This window comes from Kwoniella shandongensis, chromosome 5, assembly GCF_008629635.2.
Source record: "Kwoniella shandongensis chromosome 5, complete sequence".
In the NCBI taxonomy this organism is placed as follows: Eukaryota; Fungi; Basidiomycota; class Tremellomycetes; order Tremellales; family Cryptococcaceae; genus Kwoniella; species Kwoniella shandongensis.
In genome coordinates this window covers 1026494-1050565 of record NC_089291.1, presented here as the reverse complement: position 1 = coordinate 1050565, position 24072 = coordinate 1026494, and the positions used below count along the sequence as shown (strand labels likewise).

Here is a 24072-nt window from a genome sequence, read left to right as displayed (position 1 = left end):
TTGTATACTCAATGCAATGTTTGTCTCTCTCTCAAATTGCATCTAATTTCACCTCTACGTCGTCCGAATCCGAAACCACTTAAATCGACATGCGTCTGCAATGGGGAACGATTCCTTATCAGCGAGCACTCTAAACAGGCAGCTCAGAGTTACTCACCTAAGCCTGTTGCCCCGCTTGATCGTCTTTGCGCCCTTCGCATCGTCTACTAGACCAGTCGGCAGCCTGCCTTCCTCTTTCCACTTCCGCAGAGCCTCTCGACCGGCAGTCAAACCAATCGCCATGACTTCAGAAAAGCGCTTGAATCCACCCAAGGTGTCGAATTGCTAAGGGTAGACACAATTAGCAATGTTTCGTTGTCTTCTATGGGAGGGAAGCCTTGAGCTTACTTGTACCGGCATTGCAAGGTACAGACATCCAGCTGCATTCTTGACCTCCTCGAGCGTCTTAACGCTCGATACGCTACACATAAGGTCGGATCAGCTCCATCCCCTTCAAAAGGGATGAGAGTTGTGCAGACTCACTAAGTCAGTCGAGAGGAAACTTCTGTCATCGAGAGAACTTTTCGCTGGAAGAACGGATTGAATCTGGATCATCCGCTCAGCATCAGTTTAAACCTCAGACAGTAACGGGACTTGTGGGAAATACGATCCCACTTACCTATTGACAAAGATCCACCACCCTGAGACAGAGTCGCCGTAGTTCCTCGGTGATGTATCGTCGATAGATCCTACATCGACAACGATGACATCTTGAATACCGCTGGCACGGATTGGACTGATAGGAGTGTTGTCCATATATCCTCCGTCGACGAGGACTATCGTAAGATACCCCAACGTTAACATCGAACAATATTGATCAAAACAGGTGGAGGCTGCTCGACTTACGATTACCATTATCAGATAAGGGTGGAAGCAAACCGGCCAGAGTCATAGAAGCGCGAACATATCGCCTATCACAAGTGTCAACAGACTTACGCTTACCTACTAGGTCCAGCTTACCATGCATAACCCGTTCTGTGCACTTCCATGCGTGAATGCGTGATATTTGTCGAATTGGCAAAGAATGGGATCCAGAAATCTGGTACCAACGAGCGCTTTAGCTGTCATTCACATCACGGTCTCCAGTTGACTTACCTTCGATATGGGTATTGTAGAATGCTTTGTCTGCGAGGTCGTCAGTCATACGTTCCATTCCTTACTGTACCCGCAGTCTGGTATGCGGACACTCACATATTCCTCGATCTATTCAAGAAACGAGAATCAGCATGGGCCTTCCTGATCAAGAAAACCGAGCCAAACTATCACTCACTAAACTCGTGTCCTGTCGTATAAGCCACAAAGGGGTATGTCACATCCGACAAAATCCTCCACATTGACCCCATCCTCCCTGCAAACTGCTTCGTCCTTCCTGCCGTCTCCAGCAAGTCCGTCTCTCTCGCATACAATCCACCGACGAAACTACCAATCGAACATCCTCCAATAGCATCGATTGGAATCCCAAACTCTTCCAATGCCTGTAACATCCCGATATGAGATATGCCACGCGCTCCACCACCACCCAGCACGAGACCGATTTGTTTGCCACACAATCGTCGAGCTATACGAGCGAAATCGTTCATATGCGGTGGTCGTCTTGGCCGAGCGAATGGACGCAAGCCACGATATTTTCGGATACGAGTCTCGACTCGTTCTCGCAGATGCTTGAAAGCAGCAACAGCCGCGGCGTCATGAACGATGGGACTCGACTTGTGAGGGGTCACCACACCAGGTAGCTCTACGTGATAGTGCGCATGTATCCATGGACGGTTCTGCAGCATGCGGGTTAGTGAACCGAAAGCAAGCGAGATAACGTCATCACTCACACTGAGCCACGGTCGAGTGGAGCCAGGAGCAACAGTCCGCTCGTCGTGCAGAAGAATCAACTCTTTCTTTGCCGTCGTTTTCGTCGCAAGCAGCAGTTTCTCTGGTCACTACGTGAGTTGTCTCCTCACTTGATACGACTTCTTCCGACCTACCGTATTCTCCAATCGAGGGGTCATCTCCCATAGCGAGTACCAGAACCAAATCAGCCTGTTCGGACAGAATTAGCTCTTGTCTCACTGCGGGCCTGTAGCCGCACACACTCTCTCTTACCTGGCGTATGCATGTCAAGGTCCATTGACTCGATGGAGGCGAGTCCGCCACGTATAGAACGGTCCGGAAATGTTGCTATAGAAGCACCGATCGTTTAGCAGAAAATACCAGCAACACGGCCAATTACTCACCTCTTGGTCGGCAAGCCACCCTGCCACCTTGAGCTTCCTGCAATAGGACATCAGCATTTCGACGATCAGCAGCTAGTCGTGACGCACCCTATCCGCGAAAAGGCGTGTCTACCCAGATGTCGCATTACTGTTCCCTGATCAAGGTATGACGTCGATGCTCCTAGCTCCTCTAGCGAGGTCTTGAGTTTACCAGCGAACTGAGCCACCGGTACGTTTCTGTTCGAGCCCAGAATACAGACCGTTTCTGTTAATAGATGCAAAAGGGGTTAGTGGAAGTGATTACAGATGCGATTTTCCGCTCATACCGCATCAGTGACTTACTCAGGTTGACATCTGTTGTCGTTCCAGGTACATGTGGTCCCAGTTTGGCTTGATCTCCCATTGCCTTCCTGACTCTTTCGGCGATCAATCGCATGAATTGGACAGTCGTCGCGGGGTGCTTCACACTGATAGCGTCAAACAGAGCTGAAGGAATACGGACGAGTTCCGAATCTCGAATCGCGTGGACTGTTTCGGATCGGTTGATGGCGGTTATAACATCCAGCTCGCCGATTGAATCGTTTTGACCATACTCTCGAATTACTTCCATGTTGTTGTCCTTCTCCTGGAAAGCCCGAAGTCGACCGTCTGAGAAGGTCATTCAGTTACCGCTGCGAAGAACGCTCATGATCACTCAACCCTGCAGACTTACTGATAACAATGTAGAAGTCGGTCGACCGATCTCCTTTCTCGTACTATTGTAAAATGTTAGTGGAATGACCCTATGCCTGATCAGTATTCGCTCACCAGAACCTAATTTACCAATAGTTGATTAGCTTTGACTCCTATAGTACTTGTTCGAGCACGTACCTGCCCAGCTCCTAGCTGCTGCCAATCCAAACCGGCATCAATATGCAACACTGATAGATCATCAGTTGTCAGTCACAGAAGTCATGACGACCGCCGACGTACCTAATGGCGAAAGCAAGGACAACAATCTCTTCGCCAGCGTTAGGAGGACTATCGGACGTCGCTCAATGATCCTCTCCAGCGTGTGGTGAGGCAAGAAACCAACGAAACAATCGGTCTTCGCACTGCGTCCAAGTCAACAGCTGCTCTGGACCCTTTGAAAGGGGGTTGGACGGTGCCAGGACTTACGTGATGTTGACATATGAGTCTGAACTGCACAATGAGGAGAGATAGCCAGCAATGCCACCAGGCTACGTGACAACTTTGTCAGCTTTGCAATCGATCAGAGTAGCACGGAAATGATCCACTCACTTTGACGGTGTATAAGGTTTCTTCTCCTTTCGGCCCCTCGAAAGGTGAATGGTCTCCATGTGGACTAGGTTGGTTCATACCCAACGCAGCACCAAATGGTCGATTCTTCACATTGGAGAAAGTAGAAGTAGGCGGACGCGCACTGGTCGGATTGATACTCGATGAGGACCGCGGAGTATTGATACCAGATTGATGAACAGGGATAGACGTCTACGGGAGGCCATCACCATCAGTATACGAATACTGCCCTCAATTTGCGAGAAACGGAGACTTACTTCCAGGAACCCGTCAATCACGTAGTACATCCCTGGCGACCTCTCTCCTTCCTTCACCAAGATACTATCCTTCTTGAAGAACAGGATCTCCACACTCCCTTCCAGATCTTTCAGCACTCGTTTGTCGTCATTGCCTACGCCAAACTGCGAGTCCTGAACGCTTGCTGACACGCTGCTCGCCTCGTCATCGCGTCCAGCCTTCAGTGCCGCTTCTCGTAGCATACCGCCAATGATTCCCTCATTCTGCGTGGAAGCGTTCATCATATCAAGTACGTTCCCATAAGGTGCCTTTGAACCCTTCCCGTTGGGTGGAAACATTGGCGAGTTAGGCGTAGACAGAGCCGAGACAGAAGGAGGTATGGAGCCACGTCCAATCAAGTCGATATTTCCTTCTGAGGGTTGAGCCAAACCAATCGACCTGGCTATACTCATCAGGACAGCTTCCTTAAGATCAAAGCCCGTTTCTTCGGGCGAGCCTTCAGTTTCCGAAGGCGATACCGAGAGCCCGTTTTGATGCGCGAGGTCGGTCGTTGATCCGGAGAACCTCCCTCGCCAGGTCTCCATCCTTGGCAAACCGGGAGTCTGCGCACTAGGTCTATAGTATGCACCTCCAGTATCATCCGGAACGTTACGAGTTGCCATGGCCAGATCACCCGCAGCCACCTGTTTCCTCATCGCTGATGTACGCCTCATGAAGGGACTGGTGTGTCGTACAGCTGTGTCGGGACTGAAAACGGCCGCTGTCGACGGACCAATAGACGGGAGAGAGCCTTCTTTCTTTTCGCTATCGCTTTCTGGGTCGGTCTCGATTTTGCTTAATGCTTGCAGACCTCCTCGACTAGAGAAGGACCCCTGTTTGGCGGTAGGTGTCGAGCCGGTTTTAGGCGTCGTCGAAGGGAGAGAAGGCGCCTTCACTGTAGGACTGGCTGGGACATAGTTGAAGTAGTCTCGACTTGATACTCGGGAGTCCGGGGGTGAACCGACAGACGGGAAGTTCTTGTGTCCTTTCGCTTGTGCCTCCGGTTGGAACCTATCTCGAAGACTCTGCATGCCGCCGCCAGTGTAGAAAGAGGCGGGAAGAGGATGTGACACGAGCGAGTTGAGTGACGATTCGGAACGGAGGATCTCGCGAGTCAATCCTAGGTATTTGTGTGCTGTGATCCGAAACCGACCGTCAGCGTGGCAGACGACACTGAAAAGATACGTTAACACCTACCAGTCATGAAAGTAACCCTACTGAAACGCTCAAGGACGACTTGCACAATCGTACCACTGGCTTTAGGGTATTTCCTTGTCAGTTTCCGGAATGCCGCAGCGGGGATGACAGCCAGAGTGGTATCTACGGTAGCACGAGCTATGGTACCTTTCAAGGCCTCTTGTCCCGGATCTAACCTTTGGTTTTGTTTCTTCGGTTGAGGCTTAGGCGAATCACGTAGAGGCTGAGACGTCGGTTGGAAGGCGGGAGCCACCGGTTTAGATCGAGGAGAGGAGCGAAGTGATTGACTGCGTTTAGGCGAATCGAAGTCGCTACCTGTTGGTGAGGAAGCCTTGGTCGCGGGCAGCGATGCAGTCTGAGGATCGTCTTGTTCGTCTGCTTGTACAGTTCCCTCCGACGCGTCCAGAGAGGATGAGCGTGGTCGGGAAGGACGAAGGGGTACCGGGCGGTGAATGTCGGGGCTGCTCATTCTAAGGCCTAACGTTTCCTCGTCCAGCTGACTGACATCCGAGTTTTGTCGAACCTTCTTCCGGAGTTGAGAAGGGGGCACCAGCAATTCTTGGTCAACAGCGCCCTGCTCTTCTCCTTCCTGTTCGCCGGGGGGTGTCCAAGAAAGCTTGATATCTTCGGTGAAGAGAGAAAGGATTGAGAACAGCGAAGACAGTGTGCCACCGGTTGACACTTCGTTGAGCAGATGATAGCCGTTGAAGGAGTTTGCATTGGCGCCAAATGGATCAGGGGAAGGAGGAGTCGACCGCTCAGCCGGTGAGTCTGGAGCAAACTATTCAAGTCCAGCACGTTTAGCTAATTGAAAATAGTGACATACTGTACCTCACAGAGATAGTGGAACACTCACGACTTGAACTTTCCCTTCCACTACACACCAGAATTCGCCGCCTCCAATCTCGAGCGTATCTCCTGCTGCTAATCTTCTCGTCTGCAAATGTCTGCTCAGTTCATGGAACACCGGTTTCTCTAGATATCCAAATATTCTGATTGCGGCCAGGAAGTCGTCTAAGTAATTGTGAAAGGTACCGGAGTGACTTCGGTGATTGGCAAGGAGTCCGTCCGCTTCGTCAAGAGGTAGTAGACGATTTGCAAGCGATGGCGGAGATGGTGGAGGCAGAGCCGGTTCTTTGAGTTGAGTATATCGCGTGAGATACCGATATCGGATCAGGAAGAACAGAGCGACCAAAAGTCCAACAAAAAGGGCTAGGAAGTGAGGGAAGCCGAGCGAAATGGTGAAGCTGTATTGTAGAATTCGAACAACATACCTGCAACGACAATAGACATCAGTCCGATATAGTCGCTGAAGACACGGCACTCTTTTCAGCTCAGCTTACCCGGGGAAGCTGATGGTCAATACACCAACGACATGCTTAATCCCTTGAAGGACATAAAGGATAGCGTAGATGACAGCGACCGCCAACGCCAGAAGAGGATTACCATTGGTATCTGGGGGTGTAGGAACGCTCGACATGGTGACAGCCTATCGACGAGGCTCACTGGCTCAGCGGGATGACAGTGGAGAGAGAGAGTTGCTGAAGACCCAACTTGCTATTTGCAACGACCTACTCGCTATTTGAAGCGCGTTTCATGCTGCAGATACGCAACGAAATGATGAGATGCTCGAAACACGTGACTCATCTGTCAGGCACAAACCATCTCCTTTCTTCTTTCGCAATACGTCAACGCGAGTTATAATTTATCGACATGTTACAGCTAGCTGGCTTCCTCTGACATCAAGGAACAGACAAGAGCGATGACCAGTGTAGAGTCAGTCCAAGCTCTGGAGTCGGCTCTGGAACAACTGCTAGATGACTATCGAGGTGCGTCGCCTGTGAGATAGTATACGTGCTGCATCGTCAATTCTGACTGTCATGCAGATCTTCAAGCTCACCATGTAACGGTACTTTCCGAGCCTCCTTCATCGTTGGAGGCCTTACGTATGATTCATACGGGCCATCCAGTTCTTATCGAAGGTGTGTCTGTGGGGATGCAGGTGTGACATGAACTCTCAACCGATGGACAGTCGAGCTAATCACGCAACCCGCGTACAGGATTCTCACCTTTGTCATCTGGTCTTGAAAATTACGACTGGAGTCAGCCCGAGGTGTACAAACAATTGTCAGAAAACAAGCCCGTTACAGTAGCAGTAACGGATGATGGGTAAGCATACCGCTTCTCCACGCCGCATGGAAGAGACGAATAATATCTCAACTGGACAGGCTAGCCGACTCGGTTCGTACACTACCGAATAGATCCACGACTTTCGTTAAACCTCTCGAAGAGAAAATGACAATTTCCGATTTGATCAGTCGACTAGGTCCAAAAGGTGGGATAGGCCTGCTTTTGCTTCACGGTGGATGATGACTGACAATGCATTCACAGGTGAATCCTCGAAACACGCATATTACCTCCAATCTCAAGATGGAAATATCTATCGCTCCGAACCTCATCCGTCCGGATTGCCAGAGTTAGACATGTTTCAGTCGTACATCGCAAGGGACGTGCAGTGGATGAAGGAGGCAATCGGTGTGTTTTCTTCCTCACTCCGGAACGACTCTGCTAATCGGCCTGCGACGCTTTCAGGTTCCAAGGCAGAAGCCGTGAACCTCTGGATAGGCGATTCAAAGAGCACAACATCGTTACATCATGATCCGTGTGTTCATTCCTTCTGTTATCACGAAAGGACCAGAGGGACTCAACTAAATTGGCTAGGTACGAAAACATATATCACGTGTTGGCGGGATCAAAGACATTTACACTGTTGTCACCAATCGAAGGTTTATGGCTAGATCGTCAGTCTCACTCTTCTCGCTCTGTCATGAGAATGGTGTACTCCAGCTGACAAATCAAGTCGCAGAGCATTTCCATCCTGCATCAACGTTAAAACGCACGTCTTCTGGTCACCTTGTTCCAATTCTAGATCCCCCTCCCACATACCCTGTACCATGGGTGTCGTCATCCGACTTCCCCGATCGCCTGAGCCCTGTGAGAGTGACTCTCCACGAAGGTCAGAGTCTCTTTTTGCCTGCTGGATGGTGGCATCGTGTAGAACAGCAAGAAGGAACAAGTGGGATCGTGGTAGCTGTGAACTAGTAAGCCCACGCTGTGTCTCTCCAGTTGACACACGATCTGTACGCTGATCCGCCGTTGTATACCATAGTTGGTACACCGCTGACATACATCCTCAAACCTATGCATATGAGAATTTTGCTCGTAGGGTCGCTAGATTGGCTGGACGGGAGGGTGTGATCTCTGCGCCGGGTGAATAGTAGAACAGAGGTAACGTCTATGCGTTATGCATATCAGCGCATTAAGTCTGCAACGACCTGCCATGGTACGCGCGTACATCGGATTGGACACGTGTGCTACGCAAGTGTTTGTCTGCACACGGAGGAGGCTCCTTCTCCTTTTGAAGCAGGATTCCGGAACCCTCATCGCTATCCCACGACCACCTCACGGCTCCTTCTCCGCGCATCCAGATCTCCGTCAACCCAGCAGCGCCAAAACCTGCTCTGACTTGCCGTGTGGACCGCTCAGCGATGTCCGAGCAACAAGAATATTCAGGACGACGTCGAGAAAGACATGTTTGCGAGGTTGATTGTCAAGACAAAACTTGTCACAACAAATGTTTCCTTGACGCGACGGAGCTCCAATCCAGCAATGTCCGCAGATACGTCTTAGACTATATTTCCGAAGAACTGTGCTTATCTCGATCAAAGGAGCTTTACTCTCGGCTGCTGGAAGGAACCCGTGATGATAGATCATTCCTCTCATATATCAACGGTAGCAGGACTTTCGAGGTGAAAATGGGGAGTACAACGAAAATGGTAGTCCGTGGAGGTGTAATTGGTAGTCTATGATTCATAGCATTCTCTCCAGACGACCGGTATCGACTGAGGGCGCAGCGGGACCCTCAATGACCTCGGCCAATTTGGGACTTTTTGAGTTATAATATAATTAATTTTATGATATTGAACCTAGATTTTAAATTTCTGGGTTGTGATGTCTGTTGTGAAGTTTGGAGATGTACTATAACGATTGAGGTGAACAATGCTCAAGGCATCCATGTATATCAACGGTACTTTACGATCAGGAAGAAGTCTCCACAGTCGGAAAGAGGATGAAGAAGAGGAAGAGAAAGTAAAGTGGTAGACGGTGCGCGGGACTCAAATCACGTGTCAGATTTCTTCAGCCAGTTTCAAGTTGAAGTTGAGCCGTTATCAGCGTTTCAGCGTTTCAGTGTTTCAAGCGTGCTGTGCCCGGAACTGTGGAAATCCCAATCTGACTTTGTCCTAATCCAACCTGATTTCCCATACGTTACACTGTCTCTTCCGTACATACATCCAATAGTGGATTGATACAGACCCACACTAGCCGAGATGTCAACAAACAGCTCATCATCGCTTGAATCAACCTCGTCCAAGAAGAAGGACTTTTCAGGATTGGGAACAATCGTGAGTCATCACCTAGCCCCGCTCAACATATGCATCGCCCCGACGCACGAGCCGTCCCCACTCGTTCATTATAGGTACTTACTGATGAGTAGTCTGATCTCGATAGGGAGCAACCATGTCTCTCCCGCTGAGCACACTCTCTTCTCTACTCGCCATGCAAGATGTAGAAGATCACAAACCGCGCGTAAGTGCTCCATCACCCCTTCTTACCCAATCGACGGGATATGTTTATTAGTCTGATCACTTGAAACGCAGCTATCGAAAATCTCTTGGCTGCCTGATGTCCTCGTGTTTAGCTCGTCAATCTTGCCTATCGTACTTGGACCAGTCCTGAGCGTCACACTCTTCTCAGCAGGTGTCGCTGCTGCGAGTCTCTGGTGGGGGAAGGAGGTCGGACTGACCAACAACGTCGGTGAGTTTGTGGGTGTATCTGGGACGGTACATATAGCGAGAACCCATATGTGAAGTACCCGCAGTAAATGCAAGGCAGGAGCTGATCTCCGCGAATGTATTCAGTGCCGCTCTTGTCAGTCGTCGTTGGTTTATTGCTTGTCTTCCGGTGAGTAGCCTTAAATACTTTGTCACGGTCATGACATGCTAATTGCGGAGACAGTAATTCATCCGCCTATGAGCGTTACGCTGAGTGAGTACATGCCCCTCCCACTCAGTCATCCGAGTTGTAAATCCCTAAGCTTAACTTTCCGAACCTACCCCAAGAGGGAGAAAAGACTTCACGTCTCTCATCTCCAACGCTCGGAACCTCTCTCGAAACATATGGGTTGTGGTCAATCTTCCCCCATCTTCCCCCAATGACGATGCTACTGCCTCACCACCCATGATCACGCGTCAACAGCTCACCTACGAGAAGAAGAAGTTGATTCGACTGGTGGTGGCTTTTGTCGTTGCAACCAAGCATCATCTGCGGGCAGAGGGAGGTGTACATCACGATGATTTGAAAGGTTAGTTGCCAGTTCACTCCGCTGTGACACTTACGGTCGTCATGAAGAAGCAGCTGATCACAATGGAGTTTCAACGTAGGCCTCTTACCGCCAAAACTGGCTGGTAAAGATATTCGTCGTCTCAAGAGAGCTCAGCCGGAGCAGGTTAACCAATATGACGATCATCTTACTGGTTCACCGCGATCTACGTCCTCCCCTCAAGTCCTCGACGAAGAAGCGACTCTCGGTCTCCAACTGTCGTTATCAACTAGCTCTATGAATGGAGGTCTGGTGACATCTCCTTCAGCACAATCGCATTTGTCCCATCATTCTGCTGACACCGTGACACGACAACGACGACCTGCGAGGAATCCGCTCAAGCGTAGACCTACCGCTGTGAGGGTGCTCCTCCCTGACGAGTATAAAGACCAGGACGACATCACGACGAGCGACACAGGAAAGAAGAGGGTGGACGAAAGAACACCGTTGATCAGCGTTGGGGTCAAGCCGGATCCAGTGACGACTGGAATAGCTCGGAGAGCAGAGATTGGCTTGGGCAGGATGGTCGAACTGGGTTTACCACTCATAATGTGAGTGAGAATCCCTCGCTGTTGTGGCCACGCAGTACTTGGCGGTCGCGTCTGACTGAACACATCATATAGCGCGCACGAGATAAGCAGGTCGATCTTCAGGTTCAGGCGCATGGGCTGCTTGGAGGCAGTCGGGCCAGCGGTAAGTCTGTGCTCTCGATGCAATAGTGATCGCGTGTGTGCTAACGCTTACCTCGACAGGGTATGAACGCTCTTCAAGCTTCGGTAGCCGCAATGACTGATCAACTTGGATCGATGGAGAGGATGTAGGTCATCTACTAGCTGCTGTACACCATATGACTCTGATCTCCTTGGATTTGGGCAGCGTCCAAACTCCCCTCCCTTACATCTTCTGCATTCACCTCAAACAGGTCGTCTCGCTTTACCTCTTCATCCTCCCATTCACGCTGGTCGATTCGATGGGATGGAAGATGGTCTTCATCATGTTTGGAATCAGCATGACGTTCATGGGAGTTGAGGGGATCGCAGCGATGATCGAGATGCCTTTTGGAACGTGAGTACGCATGCGGTGACCATCGCGGCAAGTCATGTTTCGCTGATGGCAAGTTGGTTTTATTTAGCGATCCTTGCGATCTCAACCTCGATCTCTATTGTACAGAGCTACTTTGCGAGTGCGAGTGAGTATTCATACTTAGCTGTGTCTGTCACGGTTTAATCACCAAACGGCTGAGCACCCTGTATCTTCCCAGAGCGATACTTGAACGACTACCAGAAGGAGACGAAGATGACGTCGAGGTCTATGAGAGGTCTGCAGAACAGGCTGAGATGGACTACGGCGCTGACGATGGGGGCGACGAGTGAACTTGTGAATTTCCGCTCGAACGATGGCTGTGATCTGATCTAGGGGTGAATATGAGGACACAGCAGTGGACGCAAGGTGGAAGGTGATCAGATCAGATCAAATGCGTGTGATTATTTGAGCCCGAGCTTGATTGATGACGAAAACAATCGATGACCTTTATACGATTCTTAACGATTTCCATCCCACTTTCCTTGATGATAGTTCTTGATGATGCAGTGTTACGACTCCAATGATCATTCAGTACTCTCTCGCCATCTCAAGTCCGGTAGCCCCAACCCGAACAGTCAGTTTTGCACCTTTGCACTTCAACCGTCCTAAGCCAAACCGCATGCTAGCCGAAACGATGCATCCCCTAATGAACACTACGTTCTAACTCTTGCTTAACGGGAGTAAGACCAGACGTTCTTCAACACTGCGGGGGGAAAGGGAGGTCAGCAGAGTTCTCCTACATGGCACAGATCTCATCGCCCTTTCCTTCAGCATCCGCAGTTCCAGAAACGACTCCCTCATGGCTCGAAGATCTTGTCCTTCTAATGGATGACAATGACTGCAATACCACACGCCCCAAACGTCCTCCAATATTGCCCTCTCCTCTGCTCTCCTCAATTCTCACAGACAGCATGGGGTGAATATTGGAAAAACACTCACAACCCTCCTTGGTGGCAATCCTGTTGATGGAGTCATCGGAATCACCCTGAGCCCTGATCTTACCGCAGATGGCGATGGTGGTAGCTTGACCCTTGATGGCCTTGCCGTCAGCGTCGACGTCGGCGATTTGGATTTGGATAGAAGCGTGGTCTTGGGCGGTGATGAGTCGGTCTGTGAGCGAGCGAGCGAGAGAGCGAGGATGCGAAGCGGGCGAGTTTGGCCAGATAGTAGTGTGATGATACGAGCACGGCAAGATGGATAAGTTGGTATGGTTGAATGATCGTGACATCGGGAAAAAGTTGGTGGAGAGGGGAGGGAGTAAGAGAACGACCTTTCGTCAGCTTGATATTCAATCATCTCAGAAGAAATCACTACGCACTGGTAGCAGAGCAGTGTCGGGGAATGTAAAGGTCAACGAGGACACCCTTGTCGTTCTCTAAGGTAGTGTAAACAGCAGGATCAGCATTTGTCTATAGGTATAGGTTCCATTCTTCTGCCTCCCCATCGTCTGCACTTCTTCATAGTCTCCCGCTAGTGTCACTCCAACATGACCTGGCCTCCCCCCGACCATGCTCCATCCAACGTCATTCCCTCTTTCTGCATGACACCCCCTCCATAGAGCAGCGGCATGCTCCTGTCTCCATCGTGACGACTTGCTCCCATCCATTCTGACCAAAATCTTTCACATAATCCTGATCTCCTTCCTTTCGACCTTATTCTCTTCCAAACGCAACAGCACCAACGACAGCGATAGCGAGAACCTCACGCACCCATTTTGGCGAATTTGTTTTTTGGTTTAAAAGGTCGGTAGGAGCGAAAAGAGTGAAGTAACGTTGACTACAGAAGTAGATTGATCAAAGTACCTTTGACGTTGACCAGTGAGTGAGTGAGCAGCGTACAGCGAGTGAGAGACCAGGTGCAGTGTGAGCTAGCGGTGTGGTGAGGGCAAAACGTTGAATTCGACAAAGTATCAATCGCACGCTGGTCGGAATTTATCGGTGTTTCTCAAATTCATTCCAACAGGAAACTTGTGGCACTCCCCCTTGCCTTCAAGAAGGAGATTTGATTCCGTTATTGGGGCTCACCAATGCTGGTGCGTGCCTTTATTTGTTCCCAAAATACGCATTCAGGGTGTTTGAAGCGGTGATTCCCGTAATAAACACAGACGCAATAATGTCGATCGTGACGTATTATGCAATAGTGGACTGAGACGGGATTCAGAGATGGAGATGGAGATGGATGGCATGGGAAGTCGTTATGACCAAGGCGGTACATCGTCAGTAGATATCATATCGCACTTGGGCAGTACATCCTTTCATCTTATCATCATCGTAGTTTCGCACAGCTGGACACTGGGATTCCGACTTAACTTCGATACACAACGACAACAACAAGTTGCTATCCGAACCGCACTTGTCCTTCCGCATACATTTCACCAATCATATTGGTCACGTCGATTCAACTCTGTTTGTAAACAGCCGTAGCCACACGACAGTATGGACGATAGCCAACGACGGACTACGATGCGCAGCTCGGCAGCTCCACACGGGGTAGCTCACACCCATGATCAATCCGATGCTCAACCTCAATCCGAGGTATATCCTCTTCCTCCGAGCCCCCAAGCCAGCTCCAAGGCCTATAATACCTCCCCTATACCGAGTGGACTTCCACCCAACGACACCACCTCGCCCGCATCGTACCCGCACCCGCACCCACACCCACAACCACAACACTACAGTTCCCATATTCACCGTTCTACACACCACATCATGCAAGAAACAGAGGACGAGCTCACCCAAGATGAATTGATAGAGTACGAAAAGGGACTATTGACTTGGGAAAAGGCTAAGAGCTGGAAATTCTGGATAGGAAAAGAATGGATTGGGTGGTATGTCGCGTTCGTGTTGATTGTCGTGGTGGTTGCGTTGATGGCGTTTTTCCATCATTCGGTGAGTGCTTTGCGATTCCTGACCCTATGATCTGCACTGGCGGGGGGGCTATGGGGAGGTTACGACAAGAGAGCGAGTGGACAAGGAACGAGCGAGTGAACAAGTACTCGTTCGACCGGTATGCGAACTTGACATGGAGCAGAAACATTTATTGATTTTTGAGGACATAAGTCGCTGACATGGCATGATGACTCATATCGCAGATCATCAACTGGCTCTCACCTTTTGTCCGACGTCTCCAAACCATCAATGCAGGATTCTGCATCCCCGCCGCTATCCTCTTCGTCCTCTCCTTCCCACCTCTGTTCGGCAATGGTGAGTGCTATACCCTTTTCGCTATAATCTCAAACCCCGCATCTCCGTGCGTTCGTACCTCGTATTGGTTGTTGTGTACTGATTCGGCGTGATGTGGGGTGGTATAGAAATCGTCATGGTGCTCGTGGGACTGGTTTGGGGTCTAGGAAAAGGGTTCGCAATCGTCGCTGTCGGGATAGGATTTGGCGAATTTGCAGTCTTCCTGTGAGTGATCCCCTCCCTCTCATCATGATTCCAGTGTTCACCGCTTGATCTTTGCTGATCGCTGTCCTCCCCAGGATGTTCAAATACCTCTGCCATGCGCGTGCAGAACGTATGACACGCAAATCGTTGAATTACGCTTGTCTCAGCGAAGCAGTTAGAGAAGGTGGTTTTCTCATGGCTTGGGTGGTGAGACTGAGTGTGATTCCAACGTGAGTCTACGGAACGCAGCACACTTCTACTAATGTTCCGTCCGTGCGACTGAACGACGGCTGACGTTGGATCGTGTCCTTCTACAACTTAAATTCAGACATTATACGACAGTGAATAAACGTTCAGTCTTGATACTGTTTTCAGTGGAAAGGACCGGTCGGCTGACCAGGTTCCGTTGTCTAGGCAATACTCGCAGTCTGCGGCTTGAAGACATGGCAATTCGTCCTCGCGCTGATTCTTTCATTGCCCAAACAACTCATCAGCGTCTACGTTGGCGGTCAGTCTGCGAAAATCCCTCTAATTTCGTGAAATCCATCGCGATCCACACTGACGCCTGTGATCTGGTTTGATAGTCGTTCTGGGTCAGACGAACGCTTCGACGAATTCACACGTCGTGTCAGATTGCGTGTGAGTGTGCTTCCTCGCCCCGGCCTCCATCCCATACATTTTGCTTGATCCAATGTACCAGTTGCTGATCAGGCACTCAATCTGTGTGTTCGATGGAGACAGTTTTGCCGCATGTGCACTTATAACCGTCGGCGCATTATGGTTCATCTACAAACGAATGACCAAAGTTCGAAAGAGCGTTCTGATCAATATGCGAAACGACCTGAAAGCGCATAACGTCGAAGTTAGTGGTGAGGTCCCTATAGGAGATGGACAGGGTGAGGATGGCGACAATGTACTTGAAGAGGGAGAGACGCAGGATGGAAGGAAGCACTTCGGAGGACATGATACACATAGGAGGAAGGGACTGGCGGGGAAAGTCTAAATTCCAATTGAGGTAATGGGACAGGGACACCAGTGTAAGAACATATTGGGACGGATGAATAATAACGTGTACACTGTAATAGCAATCAACATGGATATACAATTTGCATTGTAATGTAACGCACTCGAAGCCAAGAGGCTTGTATCGAAGATAAACAGATATAAGAATACAACACAGTCACCCCTGCACGAACTCGGTACACCCTCTCCAATAGGAATTCTCCATCCAGAGAGTACGCTTTTCCTCCACTTCCCCTTCCCTTCTACTTCTTCCGGCCCTTCCTGTTCTGCCCTGCGATCTTGCCATCGCTAGAAGAAAGACCGAGTTTGCGAACACAGTCTGGACAATACCACGTATCGGGTAACGGACCGCTGATATCGACGCATTTGACGTGGAACTGGATCGATCGAAAAGAACGTCAGCGTCTGTGTTCTCTGCATTTCAAGGGAGACTACGATATCCAACAACTCAGAACAAGACTTGCAGACTCACCCATTCGTATTTACACTTGTCGTTATCACACCCTATCATCTCTCCATAACTCTTTTGTTGACAAGTACAATACAAGGTCTCGTCGCCTTCACCACCTTCACCTTCTGCCATATCCACTTCTCCCTCTGCATCTTCCGCTTCCCCATCGGCATCGACGTCCACGTCGAAATCTGACAGAGAAGCGACGGAATGATGTCGATTTCGATTGGAATGCGATGAAGGGTGGGTGAAAGAGTGAGTGGAACGGGATGAGAGTGAAGGGCGTGAGGGCGGTGGAGGCGGTGGCATCGACGTTGAAGGTGGATGTATGATGGGTGTCGAGTGGGAGAAGGAGGGCGGTAATGGAAGAGCATTTGGTTTTCGTTCTACAAATCAGGACACAACGATCAGCTTGATCTTAGAAGCTCTGGGGAAGCTGCTGTTGGACTCACTCTTTTGCGGTCTTCCATCGATACCACTTCCCAACCCCGTTGAAGGAAGGACCACCTCCCCTCCACCCAACTCCCCCAGTCCGCCCAACTGCGCCGACTCAATCTCCTCAATCTCCATCCCGCCAACTCTCAACCATTCAGCCTTAGCTCTCTCCTTTGCCCTATTTACAATCCTCTCCATCCTCTCTGCAAGCTTGATCTTCTCCTCTTGGAGAGTCTCGACTTTGCCCCATTCCGCTTGGATCTTGGTCAGTGCTTGAGCGTCTTTGTGCGATAGGTGAGTGGTGGGTAATGGTGAGTTTGGAGGGATGGGAAGGGTGAAGGTGGCGGTTGAGGGAGGGAGGGAAGGAAGGGATTTGGCCGACTTGGTTAAGCCTTGATGTCGGGTGTTGATTCGTTGTACCAGTTCTGAGGTGGGCCACGGACGTCAGTACAGTGGTATAATCATATAACGATTGATGCGCAGCTTTGCTGGCAGCAAGTTGTGTACTTGAGAGTAACTTGTACCTTCACACATCCGTACGACATATTACTTGGGATAAGACATTGGAGGGGTTCACTCACGGTTGATTCTGATATCCTTCTCACGTATCTCCTCCAGCAAGAATACGACCTCTCCAGGGAGGTTATCAAGACCTATACAAGTCCACATTAACCATCAGCCATGACCCCAGCTCTCTAATCACGAGTTATCAAAAGCTCAGATACTGCATACTCACTCGATACTAGCTCAGTCGCCACATGAGCCGCTTCCTCAGGATTGAAGTGCGGTTGCACGTGCAACGAAGCGGGGAGAGCCATGATGACCCGTCGATCCAATTGCGTCCGACCGATGCTAAGTCCTTGCTACCTCGATGGCTGACTGGTGGGCGGCTCGGAAGATATTTGAAAAGATAATAATTGATTGTTGATGATTAGTTGAGAGTGAGCGTGAGTTGTTGAAATGCGAATCAACGCAGTTGGGTGGCAATCCCCGAGTCTAGGCGTTGCGGGGCATTGACGCGCCTAATAATCCACCTCGGTCACGGAGCTCGGTTAGTCGGGAGGGAGGTCGGGTACTTTCGCGGAGATGGGATCGTTCATCGAGGAGGGTGCTATGGACATTTGAATGGATCTGAATAACTTGTAAAACAGAACATCTACACAATAGCGAAAAGTGAGAACGAGGAGAGACAGACAAGATGAACCCCGCTACAGTATTCAGATCAGGTGCTTTGCTCAGTGAGTAGTCACCTTCTGATCTCATCGTTCAGCTATCCTCCCACCACCTTCTTTTGCTATGAACCACGCCAAGCTCCTGCGCGTGAATCAGTACTGTCCGCGGAAAGCAAGAGCTCTTGCTAACTCTCTATGGCTACTTAGCCGCCACCGGGATCTCATTCGGAGCCTTCGGTTCACACGGTCTTCGAGCAATGCAACCACCTGTCCCCGAACGACAAATAAACTCATTCAACACCGCCTCTTCCTACTTGATATATAACGGCCTTGCCCTCTTGGCAATCTCATTTCATCCCTCTCTCCAAGCGGGCAACAGTGTGAGGAGATATCGGATTGCATCCGGTTTGGTTTTGGGTGGTGCTGTTGTTTTTAGTGGGAGTATATTCGCGCTGGTCCTGGGAGGCAAGGAGAAGATGAAGTTCTTGGGTCCGGTTACGCCTTTGGGTGGTTTGGCAATGATCGCTGGGTGAGTGGTGTGGTCTTCTTCTCTTCCAAAAGATATCACGACGACGGCCGCGGAGTAGGTCACAACGAGATTTGTTGGCAAGTGTGCAGCAAGGGCAATGACATTGCCTCAACTGGGAAAGGAATCGCGCTGATCTTCCCTGTTTTGTCGCCTGCTTCCGCCACAGATTCGTCACGCTTGCTTTCTAGTCGACATGCATATACACATACATACAATTCTCAACCATACTATGCACCGCCCTCATTCCATATTCGATCATGATATGCTATCCACAGGTGATCGATCAGTGGGGGCGTTGGGTGTTACCATGCCAACTGAGGCGAACGGAGAGGAGGGGGAGTATTCGATCAAGGGGGAAAGCTTCGTTATGCTCGTGTAGGTTGGTCGTTGCTATCTCGTCTGGTCAGACATAGTATCAATCACCCTTGAATGATCAAGCCAATATCATCCCCTCCGCTTCATCCCTCAGAATCACCTTCTCCATCTCCTCGTCCATCATCTCCATATCCACGTCGTCACCGTTCCTCCCTTCATCACCTCTCTCGTCCCCTTCTTCACATTTCATCCCCAACCCATATTTCTCTGCCAAATGCAACAATTCCTTCTCATCCATCTTCCTCTCCGCACCAATACCAGGCGTGGCGAACCATTTGCCCAATGCTCTCGTGAAGAGTTTCGCTCTATCAATCTCCCTCCAAACAATCACTTCTGCTTCTCCTAATACCTCTTTGTCCGTATTGCCCAGAACGCTCCCACCCCCGGTCGAAGAGAGGAGATGATGCAGGAGGAAATAGGCACAATCTGTATCGGCGTAGATGATCGATGAGATAGGTATAGATATTGGGATAGGCGGTAAGAGAGCATTGAGAGAGGGAGGGGTGGTGGTGGGTGAGCCTGGGGGGAGTTGGGTAGCGCGGAGAGGTGACGAAGACGAAGAAGAGGGGAAGAGGATCAGAGAGCGCGAAGAGAGTATAGTGAGGTAGTCCATAGTAGAGTTAGTCTGTGATATGATCAGCAAGAATCGTGGACAGGAACGATCAGGGTTGACATAAAGCGATACGATCACTTACTCGCTCTGGCTCCTTGAATGTATCTTCTTACGAAGGAAGGCTTCGATACAGGTATCTTATGTGTACGGATAGAAGCTGGACGCAAGGGTACGTTCACTTCGAGCTTCGTTATAGTCGCAGTGTATGTTTGTTTTGCTCAGTTCGATTTGTATCGAATCCGCCTCGCACGTTCGTAATATATATACCTAACAGAGAACGATCAGGTACTTTCCGTCCTTTTATGCTTATATGCATCGGCCGTGATCGCTCACTTACTCACTTATGGTGTCATGTCACTTGACGACGAGTGTGTAGGTGTAGCGATACCACGCACAAAGGATGGTCAATGCAAGTCACACGACTTCCTTTCTACTTCCGGCGGGACTGTGTGTGTGGTGTGTGTGATCACAGAGAGGGCAGAGTCGGGGAAGATATCGAACGTATAGGACTATTTGACCGTAACCTGGGATCGAAAGTCTGAGTTATAGTTATATGTGAACAACTCAATAGAGAAATGGAGTGTAGTTGTTGTGTCTACGTCTACAGCAGGTCTGAAACGAGGACGGGAGACGGGGTTCTCAGTTTTCCCACGACTTCATCTTTCGCGCTACACGACGTACGTGAATGATAGATATGGGTGTCAGTGTGATAAACACTTCCCGGGTGAGCACAGAAGGACACGTCTGGAGCATGAGAAGTGATCACTTTCTCGTTCCCCGCTTCCAAACCTCTTATCGTATGACTAACACGCAGCAAGAGTTCCCTCCCCAAAGCTCTGTTATTTGTTATTCGCCGCTTGTTTATTATCATGGACCACCTCCACCCGGGAAAGCAGGACAGTCCACGTGGCTTCACAGTGTGAAGATGTGCCACATAACAAATTTCCGATCTACACACTCTGGATGAGATTCGTATAACGCCGGTCAATCCAATCGGAGCCTTGCCGTTGGACGTTTACTCTGTTCAGCTCTCTGCAACAACGGCGACCAACGACAGTCGGGCAGTTACTTGGTGATCTGAATCTTGGCCTTACAACCTCTATCATCGATTCCTCCTTACTCCTTTACGCGGTAGTATCAGTCGACTCGTCAGCAAAATGATACACTCTCGCTCGACAATCTTACGTTCCCTCCCCCGATCTCTTCCTTCCTCTTCCTCTTCAGCGGTCCGATCACGATCACTAGCCACCGTCTCCGATCCCCCCGTACGACATTACGGTGGACTCAAAGACCAAGATCGAATCTTCACAAACTTGTATTTGAAACATGATCACGGTCTGAAAGGAGCACAGAGCAGAGGAGATTGGCACAAGACGAAAGATATCTTGTTAAAAGGGGATAGTTGGATCATTCAGACTATCAAAGATAGTGGTTTGAGAGGTAGAGGCGGCGCAGGTTTCCCAAGTGGTTTGAAGTGGAGTTTCAGTGAGTCCCCTTGGGCCTTGATCCAAAGTCTGCATGTAAAGCTTTATACTGATGTTTCTGGTAGTGAACAAGCCTGGATGGGAGAAGGACCCCAGGTGAGTAGCATTGCTCGTGCATATTCATGCTTCATAGGTGCTGATGACTTCACTTCCAGACCACGATACCTCGTCGTCAATGCCGATGAGGGAGAGCCAGGAACATGCAAGGACAGAGAGATCATGCGAGGTGACCCCCACAAGCTCGTCGAGGGTTGTTTGGTCGCTGGTCGAGCCATGAACGCCACTGCTGGTGAGTCCTGGCTTGAGATCTCAATGCTGTGTCATGGGTCAAGCTGACATCCCCACTCCCTTGTGCAGCTTACATCTACATCCGAGGTGAATTCTACCAAGAAGCATCGCACGTCCAACAGGCCATCGACGAGGCATACAAGGCTGGGTTGATCGGTGAAAACGCCTGTGGTTCCGGCTACAAATTCGATGTCTACCTTCATCGAGGTGCCGGTGCTTATATTTGTGGTGAAGAGACTGCTCTTATCGAGTCTATCGAGGGTAAACAGGGTAAACCACGACTTAAGCCTCCATTCCCTGCCGATGTCGGACTTTTCGGTTGTCCTTCCACCGTCGCCAACGTCGAGACTGTCGCTGTCGCCCCTACGATCGCACGAAGAGGTGGAGCTTGGTTCAACAGCTTTGGAAGGGAGAGAAACTCTGGTACAAAGGTTTTCTGTATCTCAGGTCACGTCAACAACCCCTGTGTCGTTGAGGAGGAGATGAGTATTCCTTTGCAAGAATTGTTGGAGAAGCACTGCGGCGGTGTTAGAGGTGGATGGTCAAACTTGAAGGGTATCATCCCAGGTGGTTGTTCCGTCCCAGTCATCAACCAGGAGGTCAGCGGGAAGGTCTTGTGAGTGGCGTGTTGCGTATTGCGTGACCTACGCTACCTGGAATCGTTGCTGACCAAATTTTTGTTTGGTTCCTTTTAGGATGGACTACGATTCTCTCAAAGACAACGGTACATCACTCGGTACAGGTGCCGTCATTGTCATGGACAACACCACCGACATGATCGCTGCCATTGCTCGATTCGCCAAATTCTACAAGCACGAGTCATGTGGTCAATGTACACCTTGTCGAGAAGGTACAACGTGGATGATGAACATGATGGACAGAATGGTTGAGGGACGAGCTCAGGAGAGAGAGATTGACATGCTCTTGGAGTTGACAAAGCAGGTTGAGGGACATACCATCTGTGCTTTGGGTGATGCCGCCGCTTGGCCCATCCAGGGGTTGATGAAGAACTTCCGTGAGTCGGGCGTGGCGTCTTCGCCTTTGGCCTTTAAGTAGGGTATAGCTGTTGCTGACAATGGTTTCATCGCCTACAGGACCCGAGGTCGAAGCTCGTCTCGCTCAGTTCCACGCTAAACACGGTCAAGTCATGTTCGGCGGTCATCTCCTCTCAGAAGCCGACCAGCGATATGCCTTGCCTGATAACCTCGGTGGTGACACTACCAGGCAGATCGCGTCCGTTTAGAGGGGTTGTAGGAGTGTAGGATAGGGTTGAGAGGAGGGCGCGGCGCGTGTTGGTGGGGCAGGGGGATTATAGTTTGACATGCATGATTAGGATATCCATCACTGTTTCGCGGACACTGTCTCTGACAAGCAATTTGCTGTCTTTGACCCCCCGGTGTGATGCATGGGAGGAAGATAGCATGTTACCAAATGAAAAATCAAAACAGACCGAGTAACCTCGCCAAACGCATGCAGGAAGGCGTGCTCTAAGTGGAGGTAGTCCACGCTGTCTTTCTCGTGGGATTTAACTGTCCTCAGTGTATGCCTAGCTTTGAACATGTCACTCTCTACAATCGCATTCGCAATTCTTCCATCTGTATTAACATCCCAATACACTCTTCTTCGATCCAGACTAGTAAATTTCGCCGCACTCGTCACGATTGTCATTTGATCTGATCGCAGGAATGTCCCTAAATACGTCTAATATCCTCCTCAACCCCCTCCCCGAACTCCAACAAGCTTTCTCAAACAATTCCTTCGGTATCGACTCATACCGTCTTCGAGCTGAAGAATGTTATCCATCCACACCTGCAGAGATTGAGCTTGTGAGGAAGGAAGTGGAGAAGAATGGCGGAGGGGTAGGTGGAATTAGTGAGCGGGTAGTGGGGAGAGGGTGGATGAAGTTGTTGGATGAGGAAGGGCAGGGATGGGTTCGATTAGATAGGAGTGGGTGGACGGTGAGTTTAGCTCTCATTTTAATGATAGAGTGACTACTGGATTTGTCGACCTCTGTTGTATGATACTTTTATTCTATGATGATGATCATGGAGTAACACCTCACTCTCTTTTCGGTCATTCCACCACCGCACATCACTACTTCGTCATTCATCACTGTTCCATGCCACCCCATCTCATCTCATCTCTTCGCATCTTATGCCAATATTTCTGAAAACAATCACCTGTAAACCCACCAGTCATCTCGAATAATCTTACTGACCCCCCATTTCCATATTTCCAGATCGAATCAGCCACCGGCCAACCTCCTCTCTTATCCAAAATTGGAAAGACGTACGAGTCGCTCGAAACGCTTCTGATAGATACGAGTAGAGCGTATGCGGAAGCTATGAACAAGGAGATTTGGAAGAGGTTCGAAGGACATCCGGGGTTGCAAGAAGACCCGCATGAGCAAGACGAAGGAGAAGCGGCGAAGGAGAATGGACAAGTGGATGAGGGGGATGATACCGGGAAGAACGAGGTGGGCCAGTGCCAAGGGAGATGACATCGTTTAAAAGACAGGATGAGGGATGAAGAGGTGTTATTTGGGCGATAACGGAGGGAGCAAGCGGTGTGCAACTGTGTACCGGACTGCAAGCGTAGATAGGTATACGTCCTGCGCAGACGCGGAGGATGCGCGAGAGGAGTCTATACAAATCAACAGGGATGATTGTAGCGCATAGTGTGTCATAGATCCATCAGCGATTCAGCTACGCCTTCCCATACGTAACAACTCAGTAATGAAACTGAGATTCAGGCTCCCAAGTCAGTTTGCACCCCAGT

The 24072-nt window shown here is 50.0% G+C and overlaps 10 protein-coding genes across 10 annotated transcripts; 6 read left to right on the top strand and 4 right to left on the bottom strand.

Annotated features, from left to right (window-relative positions):
* Window positions 1–79: 79 nt before the first annotated feature.
* Window positions 80–6495, bottom strand: CI109_103061 (lysophospholipase NTE1; the record flags this gene model as incomplete). The annotated part of the gene is made up of 26 exons (XM_032001449.1): window positions 80–95; window positions 158–324; window positions 388–460; window positions 523–585; window positions 659–815; window positions 886–950; window positions 1000–1078; window positions 1135–1164; window positions 1231–1242; window positions 1310–1808; window positions 1863–1963; window positions 2016–2070; window positions 2134–2208; window positions 2265–2301; window positions 2352–2508; window positions 2586–2891; window positions 2956–2998; window positions 3051–3056; window positions 3114–3163; window positions 3216–3337; window positions 3402–3463; window positions 3525–3734; window positions 3800–4953; window positions 5016–5796; window positions 5872–6289; window positions 6359–6495. 26 exons carry the CDS (start codon window positions 6493–6495, stop codon window positions 80–82), a joined length of 4875 nt encoding a protein of 1624 aa, XP_031864339.1.
* A 282-nt stretch (window positions 6496–6777) lies between these two features.
* CI109_103060 (uncharacterized protein) lies at window positions 6778–8293 on the top strand (the record flags this gene model as incomplete). Its single annotated transcript, XM_032001448.1, has 9 exons — window positions 6778–6844; window positions 6902–6997; window positions 7076–7184; window positions 7244–7350; window positions 7407–7550; window positions 7608–7677; window positions 7737–7816; window positions 7882–8116; window positions 8185–8293. 9 exons carry the CDS (start codon window positions 6778–6780, stop codon window positions 8291–8293), a joined length of 1017 nt encoding a protein of 338 aa, XP_031864338.1.
* Window positions 8294–9403: 1110 nt separating this feature from the next.
* CI109_103059 (uncharacterized protein) lies at window positions 9404–11828 on the top strand (the record flags this gene model as incomplete). The annotated part of the gene is made up of 12 exons (XM_032001447.1): window positions 9404–9478; window positions 9585–9662; window positions 9734–9890; window positions 9995–10037; window positions 10092–10121; window positions 10196–10437; window positions 10517–11006; window positions 11079–11148; window positions 11208–11272; window positions 11332–11520; window positions 11588–11644; window positions 11717–11828. 12 exons carry the CDS (start codon window positions 9404–9406, stop codon window positions 11826–11828), a joined length of 1608 nt encoding a protein of 535 aa, XP_031864337.1.
* A 381-nt stretch (window positions 11829–12209) lies between these two features.
* Window positions 12210–13251, bottom strand: CI109_103058 (40S ribosomal eS21 domain-containing protein; the record flags this gene model as incomplete). Its single annotated transcript, XM_032001446.2, has 4 exons — window positions 12210–12241; window positions 12478–12648; window positions 12857–12913; window positions 13248–13251. The coding sequence occupies 4 exons, from the start codon at window positions 13249–13251 to the stop codon at window positions 12210–12212; spliced, it is 264 nt and encodes an 87-aa protein (XP_031864336.2).
* A 722-nt stretch (window positions 13252–13973) lies between these two features.
* Window positions 13974–15927, top strand: CI109_103057 (uncharacterized protein; the record flags this gene model as incomplete). Its single annotated transcript, XM_032001445.2, has 8 exons — window positions 13974–14426; window positions 14630–14741; window positions 14849–14945; window positions 15020–15154; window positions 15253–15265; window positions 15339–15432; window positions 15509–15563; window positions 15666–15927. 8 exons carry the CDS (start codon window positions 13974–13976, stop codon window positions 15925–15927), a joined length of 1221 nt encoding a protein of 406 aa, XP_031864335.2.
* A 262-nt stretch (window positions 15928–16189) lies between these two features.
* Window positions 16190–17651, bottom strand: CI109_103056 (uncharacterized protein; the record flags this gene model as incomplete). The annotated part of the gene is made up of 5 exons (XM_032001444.1): window positions 16190–16324; window positions 16420–16784; window positions 16851–17258; window positions 17415–17486; window positions 17570–17651. 5 exons carry the CDS (start codon window positions 17649–17651, stop codon window positions 16190–16192), a joined length of 1062 nt encoding a protein of 353 aa, XP_031864334.1.
* A 380-nt stretch (window positions 17652–18031) lies between these two features.
* Window positions 18032–18538, top strand: CI109_103055 (uncharacterized protein; the record flags this gene model as incomplete). The annotated part of the gene is made up of 2 exons (XM_032001443.1): window positions 18032–18071; window positions 18213–18538. 2 exons carry the CDS (start codon window positions 18032–18034, stop codon window positions 18536–18538), a joined length of 366 nt encoding a protein of 121 aa, XP_031864333.1.
* Window positions 18539–18967: 429 nt separating this feature from the next.
* CI109_103054 (uncharacterized protein) lies at window positions 18968–19522 on the bottom strand (the record flags this gene model as incomplete). The annotated part of the gene is made up of 1 exon (XM_032001442.1): window positions 18968–19522. The coding sequence occupies one exon, from the start codon at window positions 19520–19522 to the stop codon at window positions 18968–18970; it is 555 nt and encodes a 184-aa protein (XP_031864332.1).
* Window positions 19523–20679: 1157 nt separating this feature from the next.
* Window positions 20680–22537, top strand: CI109_103053 (NADH dehydrogenase [ubiquinone] flavoprotein 1, mitochondrial; the record flags this gene model as incomplete). Its single annotated transcript, XM_032001441.1, has 6 exons — window positions 20680–21007; window positions 21072–21102; window positions 21162–21295; window positions 21364–21910; window positions 21990–22309; window positions 22389–22537. 6 exons carry the CDS (start codon window positions 20680–20682, stop codon window positions 22535–22537), a joined length of 1509 nt encoding a protein of 502 aa, XP_031864331.1.
* A 442-nt stretch (window positions 22538–22979) lies between these two features.
* On the top strand, window positions 22980–23794 carry CI109_103052 (uncharacterized protein; the record flags this gene model as incomplete). The annotated part of the gene is made up of 2 exons (XM_032001440.2): window positions 22980–23252; window positions 23534–23794. 2 exons carry the CDS (start codon window positions 22980–22982, stop codon window positions 23792–23794), a joined length of 534 nt encoding a protein of 177 aa, XP_031864330.2.
* Between the last annotated feature and the right edge of the window lie 278 nt (window positions 23795–24072).